General features: G+C 52.0%; 2 protein-coding genes across 6 annotated transcripts in view; one reads left to right on the forward strand and one right to left on the reverse strand.

Moving 5' to 3' along the window:
- Nucleotides 1-1,876: 1,876 nt before the first annotated feature.
- Nucleotides 1,877-7,460, reverse strand: THAP11 (THAP domain containing 11). Its single transcript, XM_019488978.2, has one exon. The coding sequence runs from the start codon at nt 5,218-5,220 to the stop codon at nt 4,417-4,419; it is 804 nt and encodes a 267-aa protein (XP_019344523.2). The 5' UTR covers nt 5,221-7,460; the 3' UTR covers nt 1,877-4,416.
- Nucleotides 7,461-7,777: 317 nt separating this feature from the next.
- The window catches only part of CENPT (centromere protein T), a 41,233-nt gene continuing 31,690 nt past the window's right edge, over nt 7,778-17,320 (forward strand). Inside the window, exons 1-5 of one of the 5 annotated variants that reach the window (XM_019488971.2) lie at nt 7,778-8,115; nt 9,744-9,837; nt 10,890-10,983; nt 11,959-12,092; nt 15,853-15,886. In XM_019488971.2, coding sequence (XP_019344516.1) covers nt 7,987-8,115; nt 9,744-9,837; nt 10,890-10,983; nt 11,959-12,092; nt 15,853-15,886 — 485 coding nt within the window. In that variant the 5' untranslated portion in view covers nt 7,778-7,986. Of the gene's footprint in view, nt 8,116-8,191; nt 8,266-9,743; nt 9,838-10,889; nt 10,984-11,955; nt 12,093-15,852; nt 15,887-17,320 lie in introns of those variants that run through there. The other 4 variants (XM_014599279.3, XM_019488973.2, XM_019488972.2 and 1 more) reach the window with 4 other exon arrangements.

Consider the following 17,320-nt stretch of genomic DNA (forward strand, 5'->3'; position numbering starts at 1 on the left):
AGTAGCTCACTAGAAAGAGAGCTTGGCCAAGACGGGAAGGACTTTGCCTCACTGTGGACCTGAGCCTTCAATGCCATGCACCACCTTAGGAAGTGCATCTGCTGCAACTGGATTTGGACTGAGGAATGCCAGAAGCTTGGGAGTCTTGCTGCTCCTGGCCCCCAGTGCCAGCCACATCATTGTGACCCCCTGCATGAGGACCCTCCTGGAGAGGTTCCTGAAGGACACCATCCAAGCGAAGTATGCTGACAACCTGAGGGCAAAATCTGACCAGGACAAGGTCTTTAAGCTCACCTCCAAAGTGGGACTCAAACAACCATTTCATGTCCAGTGGTAGCTTCATTCAGTTCATGAACTGGCACTTCATCCACTGTGCCTGCCTCAACAGCCTGCCACTCAATGGAACCGTCTGGTACAGGAACCATGATAGGAGGTGCCAACTCTGTGGCTACGAGGTAGAGACTCTCCCCCACATACTGTGCACCTGTAAGCCCCACACCAGTGCATGGCAGCTGTGCTACAATGCTGTTCAGGACAGACTGGCCAAGGCCATCCTGGCCTCAAAGGAGACAGTGTCCATCAACTGCACCATCCCAGGCTGTGAGAGCCAGTTGTGCCCAGACATTGTTGACTGACGAGGACACGTGCTCTGTGATAGTAGATGTCACCATTCCATTTGAGAACTGGCGATTTTGTTTTTTTGTCAAGGCCCAAAAATGGAAGCAAGAGAAGTACCAGCCACTGGTGGACACCTTGAGGAGCTGGGAATACAATGTGATGGTCGAGGTGCTGATTGGTGGAGTGTTTGGAGCATGGGAGCCCAGCAACGAGAGTGTCCTGTGGGCCTGCCATGTCCTGCTGCTACACCAAGCTGATATGGCACCTCTTACTGTCCAACACCATCCAATGGTTGAGGGACATCTGTGTAGAACACATCATGGGTCAGCACCAGTATTTGGACTCCATCAGACCGCTGGCCAGAAGTGATGCAAAGGGGACTACCTGATGTGTGCCCTCCACCCCCTGCTACACCAAATAGCCTCCAAGGACTTTTAATCCTGGACTCTTCTCCAACCCCTGCAATTGTATCCTGTGTGTTGTTATTTGTAACTGTGTATGTTTTTTTTTCTAAGCATTTCCCTATTACAACGCAGGATTGTTGGGTGGGGTCTCCTATATATTCTCTGCTTTGTAAGTTCCCCACTGCTGCCTGCACCCCCGAGCAAGGCATGGGGGGCATGTGCCCCCTGATTTGTGTATGGGGTGAGGGTGGGCTGCCCACTGTGGGTTTGGGGCCAGTGGCTACACTGGCTTCTTCCCAGCAGGGAGGCTGGGCCAGGTCTGTGGACAGGGCAGGCAGCAGCAGTGCTGGGGGGGGGGGGGGGGGGGGGGGGGGGGGCTACAGGGGAGGGATATAGCCACCCCAAAACCCCCCACTCCTCTTGACTGTATTTAATCAGTTTCATAGTTGGTTTCCATGACTGAGCAGATACTGCTTTTGGTAGCAGTTTAATGATAGATAAGGTGCTCAGTGAGATTTCCTTTTATGCAGTTGTAAGATGAGGAGCTTTTTCCCCCCCCAACCTAACTGGGGGGGAAAAAAACTTGTATTCAAGTAAATACAATACATTGTGGTTTGCATGTGGGGTACATTATAAAAGTATTAACACTACACTAAAGAGGATTTGTTGAATTAACAACTACAGGCTGAACCTGATACTCATGATAGGTAGAGAAGGCTATTTTGTAGTAAAGGATACAGTCCTAAACTTGCATGGAATAGGAAACTTTGAAAGCACATAAACTGGACTTTTTATTAGAAAGGCAGCCCCTATGAGAACTTTCACAAGTAGTTAGCATTGAGAAAAAAAAAACATAACAAAACAAAATAGACTTTATTAAAATTAAGCATGTTAGCACCTCAGTGTAACCTGGAAAAATGGAACAGTCCAGCAGTTAACCAGTCCAGCGAGCCAAATGGCTGAACATCCTGAAGTGCATTACAATGGTAGAAAAAATACCATGACTGTTACAACACGCACATTCTAAACACTCTCAAGCAGCTAGGATGCATAAATAGTCTCATTTACAATACAAGAGTGAAAGAGACATTGTGCTGCCTTTTGCCTTGATGGAAGCATAAGATTTGACTGACCAAACAACACATGTGCTAAATTAGGCACAATATAGCAAGCATGCCTGCTGGTCCTTCCCCCCACCAAAACCTACTGCTGATACGACTTGCACAGAAGTCAGCACACTACACAGCTGTAGTTAGACCCAGTATCAGATTGGGAAAAAAATAAATAAAATGAAATAATGGTACACACTTAATACATGAATAGATCTGTAGCATCCTCATGGTCAACCACCCAAGTCACTACACATTATAAAAAAAGACCCATGCATCACATAGTTAGCTGTATCTATGGAAGTCTCTAGCTGAGCTGGCTGGATACTCAATATAGGAACCTCCAGCTGCCAAATCCCAGATGCACCCTTCAGACTCAGTCATACCAGCTACAGGGACAGAATGAACTGGACAGTTGGCCAGGTAAGAGTTGTCTAGTGTTACAAAGACTACAGTATTTCCAAACTAAAGATACTTTTTACAATTAGAAAATATTTATAAAATTAGTAAAATCTTCAGCTCAGCCTACTGAGTGTAATGCACGCTAGTTGCAAGAGAAAGATCTCAGGAACCCAGATCTGTAGCTGTCCATGTCACTTGTTTCTACTAACTTAGTTGAAACACAAAAAAAGTCTGAGCATTTTCTGGCATAATTATAGGGCACACTGTGGTGAACTACTTTTTTCTAAAGCACATCACTGTCCAAATTCAATGCAGTAAATAAGCATCAAGATGGATCCATTCAGGTGTACCAGATCTCCCCCCCTCAAAACACTGAGCTCCCAATCTCACTGGTTTTTTGATAATCTGGGAACATATGAGGCTGCAGTAATATCACTGTCCCCCTCCACAGTTTCTGGCTTCTTTTGTTTCTGTTTGTTTGTTTTCTGTCCATGGAAATCTGGGACTGATACTGGCTGGAACCAAAAACCTGCAACCATTCTACAGAGATTTGTTACAATGTTTCTCAGTATTGCCTTGGAGCATCTAAAGACACTTAAATTGTTTGAGTGTCTCCTAAACAGAGACTATTGGTCATATAAACTAATTTAGGATTGAGCAGCTATATTAATTTCACTTAGAAAAATTTCATCCCAAGTCTTTCCAAAGACTATTCCAATCAAAATTTCATCCCAAAGCTTATAAAACTCAATATTGCCTATATCCTCAGCTATATTAGATAGAGGCATTTTTAAACCAGTGAGATAAGCTGTAACTAATAAATGTCAACAAGGCAAGACACTGCACCAGATAAAAGCAATCCTTATCAGCACTGAGAGGATCAAGACATTTGTAACAAATATATGTCCAATGCAGAGAGAGAGAGAGAGAGAGACAGAAAGCAAGCCCAAGAGAGTGCACAAGCACAAGCGCAAGAGCGCAAAAACTGTATGGCACATGAGCACTCTACTTTTGGGGATACTCACACTTGAAGTGGCAGACTTACAGCATCATTCGTTTACTGAAGAAACATATTACCCGTAGAGGGTTTTTAAAGCTTTCCTCACACCTCTACTAAAGGAGGCCTTACAAAACACCATTGTAACACTTCTACAGAGCATACAGCGCCAACTGTGGTTTTAAACATGCTTTTTTTTATGGAGTAGAGTTACTGCTGTACAAGCTAGTTTAATTGCTGATAACTGATGCTTGTCACCCTACATCTGCTTAGTAGTAGCCCAAGTCCCATCTACAATAAAAAAAAAGTTGCAAACATTTCCCCGCTGTGGTCAAAATAAGGTTAGCTCATCCTAAAACAACAGCATTGGTACCCCCAGTGTAGGCAGAACACTGGTGCTATAACGACACCTGCTTCAATAACCTGGCAGCCAAAACTAGAGTGCCCAGCGGTGCTAACACAGTTAGAGCTAAAGCAGCCCGGGCAGCAGCAAGAAGGAGAGAGATCTGGTAGTGCAGACAGCACGATGGTGACTGCTCCCAGGGGCAAGGGTGCGAAGAAGCCTTTCTGAGTCCGAGCAGCCCTTCCTCCTCCGCCAGATACCTCCTTGCTTGTCAGACCCTGACCGCAGCGGCACTGGCGGGGGCGGGGCAGAAATCCTCCTACTCCCGGTTACCCAGCAGGGTGTCAGGAAACGAGCTGTCCTCCGGCGCCGGGTAGTTGCTGGGGGCCAAGCCTGGCTGTGCTGGGGAGAGGCATTTCTCCAGGGAAGGGCCCAGGGCAGAGTTCTTCCGACCCGCCACCCTAGGCTCCTTCCCCGGCATGGCAGCGCCCCCGCGGAAGGGGCCGGGCCGGGCCGCGCCGCGCCGGGGGAGTGTCCCAGCTCTCAGAGGCCGTGGCGCTTGCGGGCGCCGGCGCTGGCGGCGTGCAGCAGGCGGTCCTTCTCGCGGATCTCCTCGCGCAGCTGGGCCTCGGCCAGGCGCAGGCGGCGGATGCTGCCCTTCATCTCCTTCATCTTCACCTCCAGCAGAGCGATGATGTCCCGCTGCTCGTTCAGCTTCCGCAGCAGCTCCTCCGACGTGGTGCCCGACGACAGCGAGTACGAGTGGTCCGGGGGGCCGCCCTCCAGCGGGCCGTCCTCGCCCAGCGCCCCCGCCGCCACCAGCCGCACGGGCACCGGCCCGGCCGGCGGCTCGGGCCCGAAGTCCACCTGCACCGTCAGGTCGATGGGCTTCACGTCCTCGCCGGCGCCCCCTGCCGGGGCCTGGCCCGGCTGCAGCTGCTGGGCCTCGGCGCCGTCCTGGATGGCGAGCAGCAGGGCGGGCGCGGCGGCCACCTGGGCCGGGGGCTGGGGCGGGGCCGGGGGCTGGGGCTGGGGCAGGGCCGGGGCGGCGGGGCGAGCGCGGCGGGGGGCGCGGGCGCCCTTGCGCTCGTTGACGCCGCGCAGCGGGAAGATGGTGGGCACCCGCACCAGGTAGGACTTGCGGCCACCCTGGAAGTGCTCGCTGCAGACGCGGTGGCCCGTGGTGGGCTGGAAGGTGCTGAAGCAGCCGCTCACGCCGGCGCGGGACACGTTCTTCAGCCAGAGGCGCCGCAGCTCCTCGTCCTTGGGGAAGGTGTAGAAGTGCAGCGCCTTGTCGCGGTGCGAGTTGTTGTAGCAGCCCGGCACGCAGCACGTGAAGCCCGGCATGGCGGGGGGCGCGCGCGGGGCCCCTCGGCGGCCCCGGCGGCTGGGACGGCGGGCGCGGGGCCGCGCCGAACTACAGCTCCCACAAGGCCAACCGCGGCCTTCGCCGCCGCCAACGCCGCCCGCTCAGGGGAACCGGAACTACCCGGCCCACAATGCACCGCGCGGGCGGGCTCGCCCCGCGCCGGAACTACCCGGCCCACAAGGCGGCGGGCGCGGGCCGGAAGTGGGGGCGGGAGCAGCGCGCCCCACGGCGCTCCAGTGCACGGTGAAACTACAGCACCCACAATGCACTGGGCTCCCGCGGCTTTATTGTGCCGGAGCCTCCTCCCACCATGTACGGGGACGCCCCACCTAAGGAGGAGCCGAGCGGGCGGCGGAAGTGCGCAGTTCCCAGGATTCTAGAGCGCAGGCGCGTGGCTTGCGTCACTACAAGCCCCACAACGCACCCCGCACCGTTCCAAGGCGCCGGGACAACCACCAGTCGGCGACCGCGGCCGCTAGTCCCACAATGCTGCGCACTACGCAGGCGCACGCGTCGTCAGCCTGACCTAGGCGGCTGCGGCCAAACCGTATTCCTCGGCAAGCGCTGGTGGCGGGCCGGCCTCGGGGCTTGTTGGCGCCGCTTCCCCTAGGCTCGGGGGCGTGGGGCACCCAGACCTGCTGCGAGACGCGCGTACGCTGCTGTCAGCTGCGGGCGGGAGGTGACGGGCCCCGGCGTGAAAACAGGCACCTTGCAGCCGTCGGTCTGCTCGGCAGGCTCCTACTCCAGCCGCGTCTGTCCCTTCTGTTACTAGTAGTGTCTGCGTCAGGTGCCTCCTCTCGATTAATACACTGAAAAGCCATGGCAGGCTGTGAAGGCCGTCAGTGCCCAGCCATTATTTATCTATATTATTACAGCACCTTGAAGCCCCAGCTCTGCACCAGGATCCCACTGGCGTACAGTACGTGCTGTTAAGAAAGCAGAGTTCCTAGAAAAGGAATGCTTTAAAACTCGAATCTGACCAGCAGCATCCGTGTTACTTCTCATGATGCACGTGCCAAAAATAAATGCCTTGATTGCCACTTCATACGGGTGGCTGCTAAGGGGGCTGAGGGGCCCTGGACAGCCCTGCTGTTTGCTGCTGACTAGGGGGAGGCAAAAACAAGTTTAAAACCATGGTTTCAGCTTCCCTGCTGATCAGGAGGGGGGGGTTCTCTGTTAATTGGGGATGGGGGGGGAACAAGGTCCATGCAGGGGAATATGCAAGATTAAAAGAGCCACCACACTCTCCTTATGCTGTGAATTTGATTGGCCTCTACCTATGTAGCTTGGCAGTTGCACCACACCGCCATGGCCACCAAGGTGAGGTGCCCCCCCATCCACCCAGCAGCAGTTAGGGCACAACTCTGCACCACCATGCCTCAGCATGGCACCCCCTCCCATGCTGGGTCCACATGCTGGGCTGTGAAGGTAGTTCCTCTGGAGCTGATCCAGTTTTAGTGCAGCCTGATGCCCACTGTGGGTGCAGAAATCTTGGGGGTCACATGTCTCCACTGTCCTCCCAGTTTGTGGCCTGTGCCCCTCCCTGCCACACCTGCGTGGCTGGTGGTCACTGACTTACAGGAGCTGCTTCCCACTGCTGCCTGACCACCACATGCACGAGCTTGCGCACACATGCATGTGGTACCCCCTGCGTTGATTACTCCTCCACCTCCCTGCAGCCCCTTGTAGGCTGGAACTCTGCCAGCCTCCAAAGGGAACCTACCATATTCTGCATTTCTCTTTTAAGGAAGAAAATCTGATTTTTCACCTTTAAAAGAGAAAATCCGCATTTTTCTCCATTACAGGAGAAAATCCACGTTTCTGCAGCAGATGGAAAAAGCTGGATCACTGCTGCTAAACAATATGTCTCTGAACATTTACCAGTACTGTTTTTCAAGTTTCATAGATCTAGTTCAGTGCTCAACAGAGTATTTTTGAAAGCGCAAGGTAGGTCAGGGTCTGAAGAGAGAGCTCTACCCGTTTCTCAGACGGCAGGAGCAGAGGGCTGCAGTGCCTAGGGAAACCCTCTGTATTAAGTCATCTAGACCCTTAATATATCTGGGAAAGATGCAGGGAGCGGAGATTTAATGCATTTGTTTTTCTTTTTCTAAAGTAAGCTCAACCTCCAGAACCCCGGGGGGCGCCAGCCTGGGGTGAGCTGCCAGGCCCCACCTTAACTGGGGCGGGGAGGCCTTTGTAGGCCTCGTTATAGGATGATCCCTGTGGGGCTCAGAGCGGCAACCAGGCCGCCCCCGAGAGCAGGGAGGTGTGATGCGCGCAGGCTGGACCCGCGTCCCGGGAGCGGCCTCGTCCAAACCACGCAGCTGCGGACAGTCCCGCAGCACAGCTCGTCCCAGCCTACTGCGCATGCGCGAGGCGGGCGCCGCTGCTGCTTACACGGCCCTACAGTTCACGCCGAGGAGCGGGAGGTCAAGGGTTCTGGAATCACGTCTCCCATCAGGCACCGCGCTTCTCGCGAGACTTGGCTTGAAGCAGCAGGCGGGAGAGTCGGCTGTGCCGTTGGGCTGAGGCGGAGGCACGGCGGCAGGAGCGGGCCCTTGGCGGGGCTGTCTCTCTCCGCCTCCCGCCCGCGGGCCAGTCCGGGCGAGGCTGTGTCCTGCTGCTCGGGGCCGGGGCTGCCTGGCTTCTCCCACCCGCATCCCTGGCCGCGCGGGGCGGGGTGGCGGGTTTCGCTCTTGCCCCTCGCTTGGTGGCCGGCGCCTCTGCCCGCTGTAGCCGCAGCCATGCCGGACCCCGCGGCTGCCCCCAGGACCAGCGCCTCCGCTGGGCTCGGCCACGACTCTGGCGTGTCCCCGTCCGCGGTCCCGCGCCGCGCAGCGGAGGAGTGGGCCCGGCCGGCGCCCAGGCGGAAGGTGCTTGTCGATCCGCAGCGCCGCCCCCTCGCCTCGTCCCGCTCCGCTCCGCTCCGCTCCGCTCCGCGCGGCGGGGAAGCCGCTTCCCCAGGCGTTTCGGCTCCTCCCGGACCTCCCCCAGGGCCCGACCCAGCTTGGTTCCGACCGCGGGTGAAAGCCAAGCGCGCTCGGGACAGCGGGGGGGCGGGGCGGGCCGCGCGCGGCGAGGGAACGAGTGGGTTGATGAAGTGAACTGGGGTGGAGGCAGTTAATACCTGGGGGCACGAGGGAGGAAACGGCCAGTCCAGGCAATGAGATGAGAAACCATAGTCCCTGCGGAGGCAAAGCTTAACTCAGTCCAGTCTGTGGGCGATTTCTTTGCAGTGGGGTCTAAGTTGCTTTTTCAAGTTTAGTTGTTTAAGTACAGCTGCTCAGAGGCTGGTGAGGGAATGTCTGTGTGGTTACACTGCTCCACCACAGGCTTTTGGCTGTTTCTGAAATAGATGTTGAAGCTCTTCCAGGGCTTTCTTCTCTGGAATTGATAGTTCTTTAGTTGACTTTCCATAGCAGATCTTCTCTGTGATACACGGCTCGTGCTCACTCATGCTGCTGTCTCTTCTGCAGTAATGTACTGAGACTGAGTTCTGTTGTGTGGGCACTGCAGTCTCAGAGATTGTCTTCACCCTGAAAAACTTAGGACGTATGTCAAGGGTGTCAAACATGGCCCACTCACCTGGGTCATCTGGCCCCAAACTTTTGCCTTGACTCTGGCCGCAGTGCTGGGATTGGCATGGCAGCTGCAGCAGCACCTTGGGGAGAGCAGCATGGCTGGCAGAAGCCTTGCTATTGTGACCGAAGCCAGGAGAAAAGACTTGGCTCAGCAGGCACTGGCCCCAGTGCTACTGAAGCTGTCTGCCTCCCAGTGAAAGCCAGGGCACCGTCTACTGCCATAGAAAGCCTTGCCATGGCCAGGTAACGGAGATTTTCCACTCACCAGGGCATGGGCTACTGCCATGGAATCCCATGCCTATCTGTTGCTTGGGCACTAGTTGCCAGTCTGGCACCACAACCAGAGGCCTAGAACCTTGGATCAGGTTGCAGTAAAGGGGCTTCTGCTTGTGATGCTGGTGGAGCTGCTAGTCCCCCAGCAAAAGCTGGGGCTTGGGCTGTTGCTGCAATGGTGCAGTTCCTGGCCACTGTGACGCTTGAGTTGAAATCCTTTTACAGCCACCTCTTCTCCCCTGCCCTCCATGCCTTCTGAGACTGGGGTGATTCCTAATCTGAGGAAGGCTGGGGAGATGTGCCTAGTCATTCCTGATCCCAGCAGGGAGTGGAGCAGCAGGGAAAGACTCCCTGTACTTGCCCCAGACTGGACTCTGGGGGTTTGGGTGGAGCAGCCTCTTCTACTCTGCTTGTAGTTTCTAAGAGCGGGGGGACCACTGGGGCAAAGCCTCTTGCTCCTACCTCAAACAGGGCAATCATTCTGTGGTACAGTATTTTTGTGATTTTCAAAATATAAGAACTCTGGTTCTGGGAGTTTCACAAGCTTATCACTAGAAAATATGTCCTTAGCATGTTACTCTTAAGGTTCTGATTTATTGATGAATGTGAATGCTTAAAGTAGTTCTCTTTTTGCTTTCTCTACTAAGCATCTGTCTGATTCGAGGAAACAGAAACCAACTATGGCCCCTGACCTTGAAACTGCCACACCTAGGTTGCTACTCAGAAAAATCTTCCAGACTCGTAAGTATAACCCCCTTTTCTGGAAAATCAGACATTTCACAGACATTAGGGCTGGAAGGGACCTCTCGAGATCATTGGGTCCAGCCCCCTGCCCAAGGGGCAGGAAGTCAGCTGGGGCAAATGATCCCAGCAAGATAGACATCCAAGTGTTTCTTGGAAGTGTCCAGAGTAAGTGCTTACACCACTTCTGGGAGGAGTCTATTCTAGGCTCTGGGGACGTGGATGGTAAAGAAGTTTTTTCTTATGTCCACCTAAAATGGGCTTTCCGGAGTTTGTGACTGTTAGACCTTGTCTTCCCTTGGGGTGCCCTGGTGGAACAGACATTCTCCCAGCTCCTGATACACACCCCTTATGTAGTTGCATCTAAGATGCAATTTTAAAAGAGTTGAGAAGAGAGAGATGTTCATAATTTTTACTCTGTTGGGGGTGGGGGAGAGAAATTCAGACCTTCTTTTACGAAGACCATGCTTTTATACAAAATGTTAGCTATAAGGTTATTAGAACTGTGAAAGGCTTATACAAGAAATTTTCACTTTCAAAGGTAAATGCTTGACCTTTGCAGAACAGCAAAAAAATCTTGCCTCTGTGTCTCCTGTTATCAGAATTACTGAACAAGTAAATCATTAATGCCTTATCCCACCTACTTCATAGGAATTGCATGAAAATTTCCAACTTATGACCGCCTTGGGGTGGGCATTTATGAGCTACCAGCTGTTTCCTCATTTGTGTGTTTGGTTTTTTTTTTTGTTTTTTTGGTTGTTTTTTTTTTTTAATTTTAGTAACCCTAAATAAGACCTAAGCAGCAAGATGCCTTTCTGAAAAAGCTTATTTTTGAGAACACGTTTCACTTTCATTGAGGAGCAGATCTTAAATGGTTCTCTCCATCTCGACTCCATTGCTGCACTCTTAATTGGTGAATAAATATATATTTAAAAAAAATTTGTGACCACTACTTTGAAAAAGAACTGAAGCATGTTTCTCTTGCTTCACTTGCATCTTACCACTTTTCCTAGGTTCATTTGTGGTAATGAAGTACTTTGTTTTGTTTACAGAGCCAGAGGTTTCACCTGTGGTTCCTAAAATAACTGAGCCCTGGGAACCTAGAGAGTCTGGATCAGAAACCCACTCAGAAAGGCTTTCTAATACGTAAGTACATTTCTGTTAGTCATGAAGTTGTAGAGGAGGCTGTTTTGCCTCCCCTGGCAGAAAGTTCAGAGTTCCAATGTGGTGTGCAAATGCTTCAAAAATATCTGTTTAAAGGTCTGTAATGTAAATCGTTTTAGCTATATGAAGACATGATTTCTTAGGATGTGAGCACCAAGGGTGCTCACTCTTCAGACCACAGACCAGATCCAGCTTTCCATCTAGCCTGCAGGGCCTCCCCATGGGTGTGGTGCCAAATCTCGGGACCCATGAGGAGCCCCAGGCCCTGTGTGCTGGATGGGATGCCCAATTCCAGTGTGCAGGGCTGGCTGGGTTGGGGCAGCACCAAGCCCCTAGTACTCAGTCCTGCACGGTGAGTGGAGGTAGTGCCATTCTTCTGAATGAAGCAAAAAGGTTGAGCACCATTGCAGTAGACAGGGTGCAGGCCTGCAGTGCCAACTCTGGCCAGTCCAGGACTGGACCTGCATGCAGTGCTTGCCCCAGGTGGACTGGGGCAGGCGTTGTATATAGCACAAATCTGTGACCAGCTGGGGTGAGAGCTGTATCTGGCATGTGGAAGACCCACGGACCTATCTCCTCCCCAACTCTGCATGCCAGATCCCATTTTAGCCAGTCCAAGGCTTTACTACTTGCTCCAGAACCTGTACTACACATAGCTTGTGCCCCAGAGTGGGTCGTGCAGTCCCGGACCAGCCAGGTTGGTCACTGGATCCAGCATTGTTGGGGGGAGGGTGTCCTGAACTGGACCTGCACAGGTGCTGCATATAGCATAGGTTCTAGAGTGGCTGATGTGTGTGGCGCACTTCTTGGGGCCTGCGCATGGACCCTGTGTATTGTTTGTGGGAAATTTCAAGACCCAGGGCCAGCACTGGGGGCAGAGGGGGGCAGAGGATATGGCTTCATAGCCTGGATCTTTAACATTCCTGCACTATAAGTTTCACTGCTTTGTTTTAGTAGCATGAAGATACAGCTGCCAGACCTTGTTTCTGAGGATACAGCTATAATTACATTTCACACGAGTAGGAATAAAAGGAAATTGAGCATTTCTGAATTTGAGAGAGCAGTGGATAAGCGATCTTCTCAAAACCTGGGTAAGGCCTCAGTCGGGGGCTCCTTGCTTGAGTCTTCACATCATCATTTTCAAAGAGCTTCAAAAGATTCCTTTTGAACTTCGTAGCTGCAGTAGTTCGCTGCTGAGTGTCTCTTTCCTATGCTTTTCAGCACCAGTGGGAAAATGTTTGCAACTTTTTTTTATTGTAGATGGGACTAAGGCTACTATTAAGCAGATGTAGGGTGACAAGCATCGGTTATTAGCAATTAAACTAGCTTGTATAGTGGTAACAGGCCCTGGTGCATGTTGGAAGTACAAAAAAGACACTGGAGTAGGTCAAAGGCCATCTTTTTTATATTAAGAATATAGGTGGTTAGGCTTTTAAAGCCGCTAAAATTACAAGTACTGTACTTACCCAGATCCAAGACATCTTCAAATTTAATATGACCCCCACCAATAATTGTTTTCCGTACATGGAAAACTATACATTTATTATTATTTTCCATGTATAGTATCTAATTAGTGGAAGGTCATCTTCAGTTTATCCCCCTCATTGCTGTGGTGGGCAAAGCAGTGGCAGGGGGTGAGGGGCCAGATCCCTGCTCGTTGCCCCCTGCCCCTCTGTGCCTGTGCTTTCCCCCTGCTCAGTGGCGTAGTGTGGGTCTCCGGGGGCTAATGCTTGTGTTTGCAGTGCCCCCCCACCCCCGTCTAAAGGAGGGGGGCAGGGGGTCCCCTGGTGGCCAGTCACCGAGCCTAGAAGTGCCTGCAGTGAAACCAGAGGTGCTGGTTGGGGACCAAATACCCCTGGAGGGCCCGGCTGGCATGCCATTTCCTCCCCCACCCTCCCCGGTCACTATCGTACTGCCCCTGCTGCCTTGCTATGGCTTAACTGAGGTAGGAAGGGGAGGCAAATTTGCCTAGGTTCTTGCCTGCATCCATCTGATGTATTTCTAAAATGCGAGAGTTAAAATGCTCATGCTCTGTTATAGTATGAAAAGTCATGACTAAAAGACAAAACTCCAAACTTGCTTTCCCTTTTTCTGGGATTGTATGGCAGGGCACATGTTTTGGTAACTGCTTCAGCAAGGCTTACGGTGTGTTTTATTTTTCCAGTATTTCTCCAAAGGCTCCAGACTTTTCCTTATTTAGAAGGAAAATGGTTATGAAGGAATGTTATGATCAGGCTGAAATTTCAGCAGGTTGTGACTACTTTGGGGTTAATGTGAATGAAGTGGCATTGCCAGTAAGGCTGTGCTAAGCTTCAGTCGCCGATTTGATCCGAAGGAGATCAGGCCCAATTTGGCAGCTGAATCTCTGAATCAAAATCAAATCGAGAGATCCATTAAAAGGTCCGAATTGAATCCGAAGCCTCCGAATTGATTGGGAGATTCAGATCAGCCGGGGAGAGAGAGGCACAGCTGGGCGGCTGCAGGTTCCCCCCGCGGCTCCTCTGGCTGTGCCTGCCTCTCCTTAGGTTGGGGGAGCAATGGGAGAAGCCCCCATGGCTGCCCTGCCTGGCCCCATCCCCAGCCTACTGGCACTTAAAAGCTCCGCACTCACTGGCTGTAGCAGTCTGGGAATGGGGGGGGAAAAAAAAATAAAAAATTAAAAAAGCCCCATGCTCACCAGCTGCAGCAAGGGCTGTGCGGGCTCTGGTGCCATATGGCAGAGCCCCACCATGAAGCCCCCTCTCCCCAGTGTCTGTCCTGCCTGGGCCCAGCATCCCAGCAATTAAAAAAAAGCCCACATTTACCAGTTGCAGCAGCAGGGATCAGGGCCTCTCGGTGCTTGTGGCAGAGCCCACCCCCATGCAGTGGGGGGGCAGCGGGGATTGCCCCCCACTGCCTGGCACCCACGCGGCAGCTGCCCCATGGTGCAGATGTAGCACAGCTTCCTGCACTGCCTGGGAGCTGGGGCTGAGCGCTGCTGGGCTCCGGGTGGCTGCTGGAGCCACCCTAGCTCCCAGACAGCGCATGGCATCCTGCCGAGCCACGCTGCACCCACAATATGAGGCAGGTGCCAAGCGGGGGGGGGCAATCCCTGCTGCCCCCCACTGCCCCGCACTGTGCAGGGGGGCTCTGTCATGAGTTCTCAGACAGAGACCCCGGTCGCTGTTGCTGCTGCAGCCTGGGGGTGTGGAGGGGTTTTTTTGGTGGGTTTTTTTTTTTCTTGGTTGTTTTTTTTTAAGTGCTGGGAGGCTGGGGCCGGCGGGGGATGGGGCCTGCAGGGCAGCCATGGGGGCTTCTCCCATGGCTCCCCCTGCTTGGGGAGAGAGGCGGGCACAGCTGGAGGAGCCACAGGAGAACCTGCAGCCGTCCAACTGTCTGCCTCTCCCCAGCAAATCCGAATCTCCAGTTCGGTGTTGAATCAGCGCTGAAACTCTGATTCTGATTCAGCTGAAATCAGAATTCAAATCGGCCAAATTCAATCAAATACTTCACTATTCACACAGGCCTAATTGCCAGCACCAAGGTGCATATAAAATAAGGTTTATTGCCCTTTCAGTAGAGGTGCACTGATAAAAGGAAAAGTGACATTTATCAGCATTTTTCGGCCAGCATAGCTGATAATGTCATCAATAAATGCAATGTGAACGTGTGCAGCCACAGCATGCACACAGCCAAGAATGCATCCCGGCAGCTTGGAGAACAGCATCTGGCTGGTAAGTCTGTGGGGTGGTGGGGTGCAATTGAGTTCCCCATGGTAAGGCAGGGAGTGGGACTGGGGCAGGGTCAGGGGCAGCTACTGCCCAGCCACAGTGGAGCAGGATGCGGGATGGATCCATGGGTGGCTCATCCAGGGAGTGCGGAGGGGTGAGGAAGGGGGGCAGTTCCCCACTGCTGCATGCAGCCCCGAGGAAGGCATGGGGGGCATGTGCCCCCTGATTTGTGTATGGGGTGAGGGTGGGCTGCCCACTGTGGGCTTGGGGCCAGTGGCTGCATCGGCCTCTTCCAGCAGGGAGGCTGGGCCAGGGCTGTGGATGGGGCAGGCAGCATCAGTGCTGGGAGCGGGGGCTATATGGTGAGATACAGCCACTCCAGAACTCCCCGCAGCCCCCCTCCCAGCACTGCTGCTTGTCCTGCCTTGGGTGCAGCCCATCCCAGCACCCCTGCAGGGAAGAGGCCAGCACAGCCTCTAGTTCTGAGTGCACAGTGGGCAGTCCAACCTCACCCTGCACACAAATCTGGGGGGCACATACCCCCACCATGCCTCCCCCGGGGGTGTGTGCAGTAGGAGGAGCTGCCCCCGGATGAGCCGCCCACAGTTTTGTCCTGGGCCCCGCTCCAGCCCCACTCCCCAACTCACCATGGGAAACTTGATCTGCTCCCAAGCCTTTTTCTTCCCCCATGCCCCTTCCCTCCCCTCTCCCCCCCTCTGCGACTTACCTGCCAGATGCTGCTCTCCAAGCTGCTGGGCTGCATGTCAGCTGTCAGATCAGTATTGGGTGATATGGCTGGTTAATAATTGGCAAAAAAAATCGTTATCAGTGCACCCCTACCCTTCAGAGCTGTAATGTGTTAATCAGCAACTCTGGAATTCAGAGTAGGAATCCTGAAGTTGTCTTGTTACTTTATTTTTCTAAGAAAATAAAATTCCAATGTTCTTCACTGTTATATCTGTTAAGTATTTTTCCTTCCCTTCCCAGCACCATACTGGTGCCTAGATACAAGGTGGTATGCTCACTGTTTTTAGAATAAATGGCTCTGGAAGGTTGAAAGCGGATCTGTTTTCTAGGGTGTAATATCTGTATAAACTATGTCATACATGATTACAATGACCCGTCTTCCACTTCTTTCTAGCCAAGTCAATGTCAGATGACAAATCTTCGACAAGGTGAGTTAAACCTCAGTTTTTGCCTGTTTTGACTACTACTGCTCTGATTCTTCCCTAGCTCTGTGTAGCAGAATGGATGGGCATGTACAAAGTTTCTTCCTCTATATCCAGTGCCTCCCTGGCCACTTTTCTTTCTGTCAGTCAGACGTGATAGAAATTGAATTACAGAATAAGGCAGCCTTGCAGTTTGATATGGGGGTTGTAGTGTGAGGGTGACCACATCTGCTTCTGTTACCTTGAAATTGTGGATATAAAAGATTAAGTTCTGGTTTTATTCCTTCTCATTATGCCCCACACACCTAGGCTGGATCTGCATTTTGCTGTGGTTGCTTTATTTACATTTCTAAAATATGACTGCCTTTCTCCTATCTGCTAACATTCATCTATAACCTTCTGCAGTTTACATGGCATACTCCCTCTCTTCCTCACTCATTTCTTATGTTGCTGTTCTCAAAATCCATAAATTAATGCAATGAAGAACTGTCTTTGCATGTTCATCTTTAGATCTTTCAATCAGTACTTTCTCTTTCACTGTGTCTAGTTCAAGACCTGAAAAGCTCTTCACAGTTCTGCCTGCCTTTGTGCTACGCCAGTGATGTGAACCTGGGATTGTCCCCACCCACACTTTTCTTCCAACATTCCTATGCCCTCTCTCTTCCATGCATACCCCTATATAATTCAATTCTGTGTATTCTTCTTCCTTAAAGTATTTTTTATGACCCATTTCTACTGATGGAAAGAATCAGGGGTAGCTGAGAACAGCTTTGTATATCATTCCCATGCTTTGCATTGTTGTCTGTCTTATTCCTTGCTTTGAAGAGTTTATAAACCTTTTTACATTGTGGGCAATTTCTAATACCTTTTGAGAATTTGCTTTGAGGTTTTTTTTTCCTGTTTTTCCCTTCCTATATTTTGTAACCAGACCTGTAGGTTCCCTCTTTCTTTTTTCAATGTTTAAATATTTTAAGAGCTTAATTTTTTTTTTTCAGGCACATCAGCACTGCAGCCTCCTCTAGGTAGGAGTCTGTAAAAGGGGTCATAGTCATTCTGATTCTTCTGAAATGTGTGCCCTACGTGCTCTACAGAATTTTCACCTTGCTTTTAGCTTGCTTCATTTTGCTGATTAATATCCAGCTATTTAAATTACCTAAGTGTGTTTTTGGTACCCCTTGAGTTGAAAAGAAAGGGTAGATGGTGCACTGGAGAGTATTGTCCAATGATCTGTAAGGTCCCTTCCAGTCCCTAACAACTGTGAAAGGGTCTAGCCTTCTTTTCCGTTTCATCTGTGAAAGGTACAGTTCATTGAAAATATTTATATCGTGGGGTTTTCCTATGCTGCAGCAGTCCTATGGAGGGTTCAGATCACTTTTTTATTTTAGACTGAATCTTGTGCCTTTCTAGAGGTGCCCCTCTTGATGTCAGTTCCTGTTGGTG

Source organism: Alligator mississippiensis, chromosome 10 (genome assembly GCF_030867095.1).
Source record: "Alligator mississippiensis isolate rAllMis1 chromosome 10, rAllMis1, whole genome shotgun sequence".
In the NCBI taxonomy this organism is placed as follows: Eukaryota; Metazoa; Chordata; order Crocodylia; family Alligatoridae; genus Alligator; species Alligator mississippiensis.

Bases quoted from the DNA above. Each gene is read 5' to 3' on its own strand.
- THAP11 (XM_019488978.2), bottom strand. From the start codon at position 5,220: ATGCCGGGCTTCACGTGCTGCGTGCCGGGCTGCTACAACAACTCGCAC.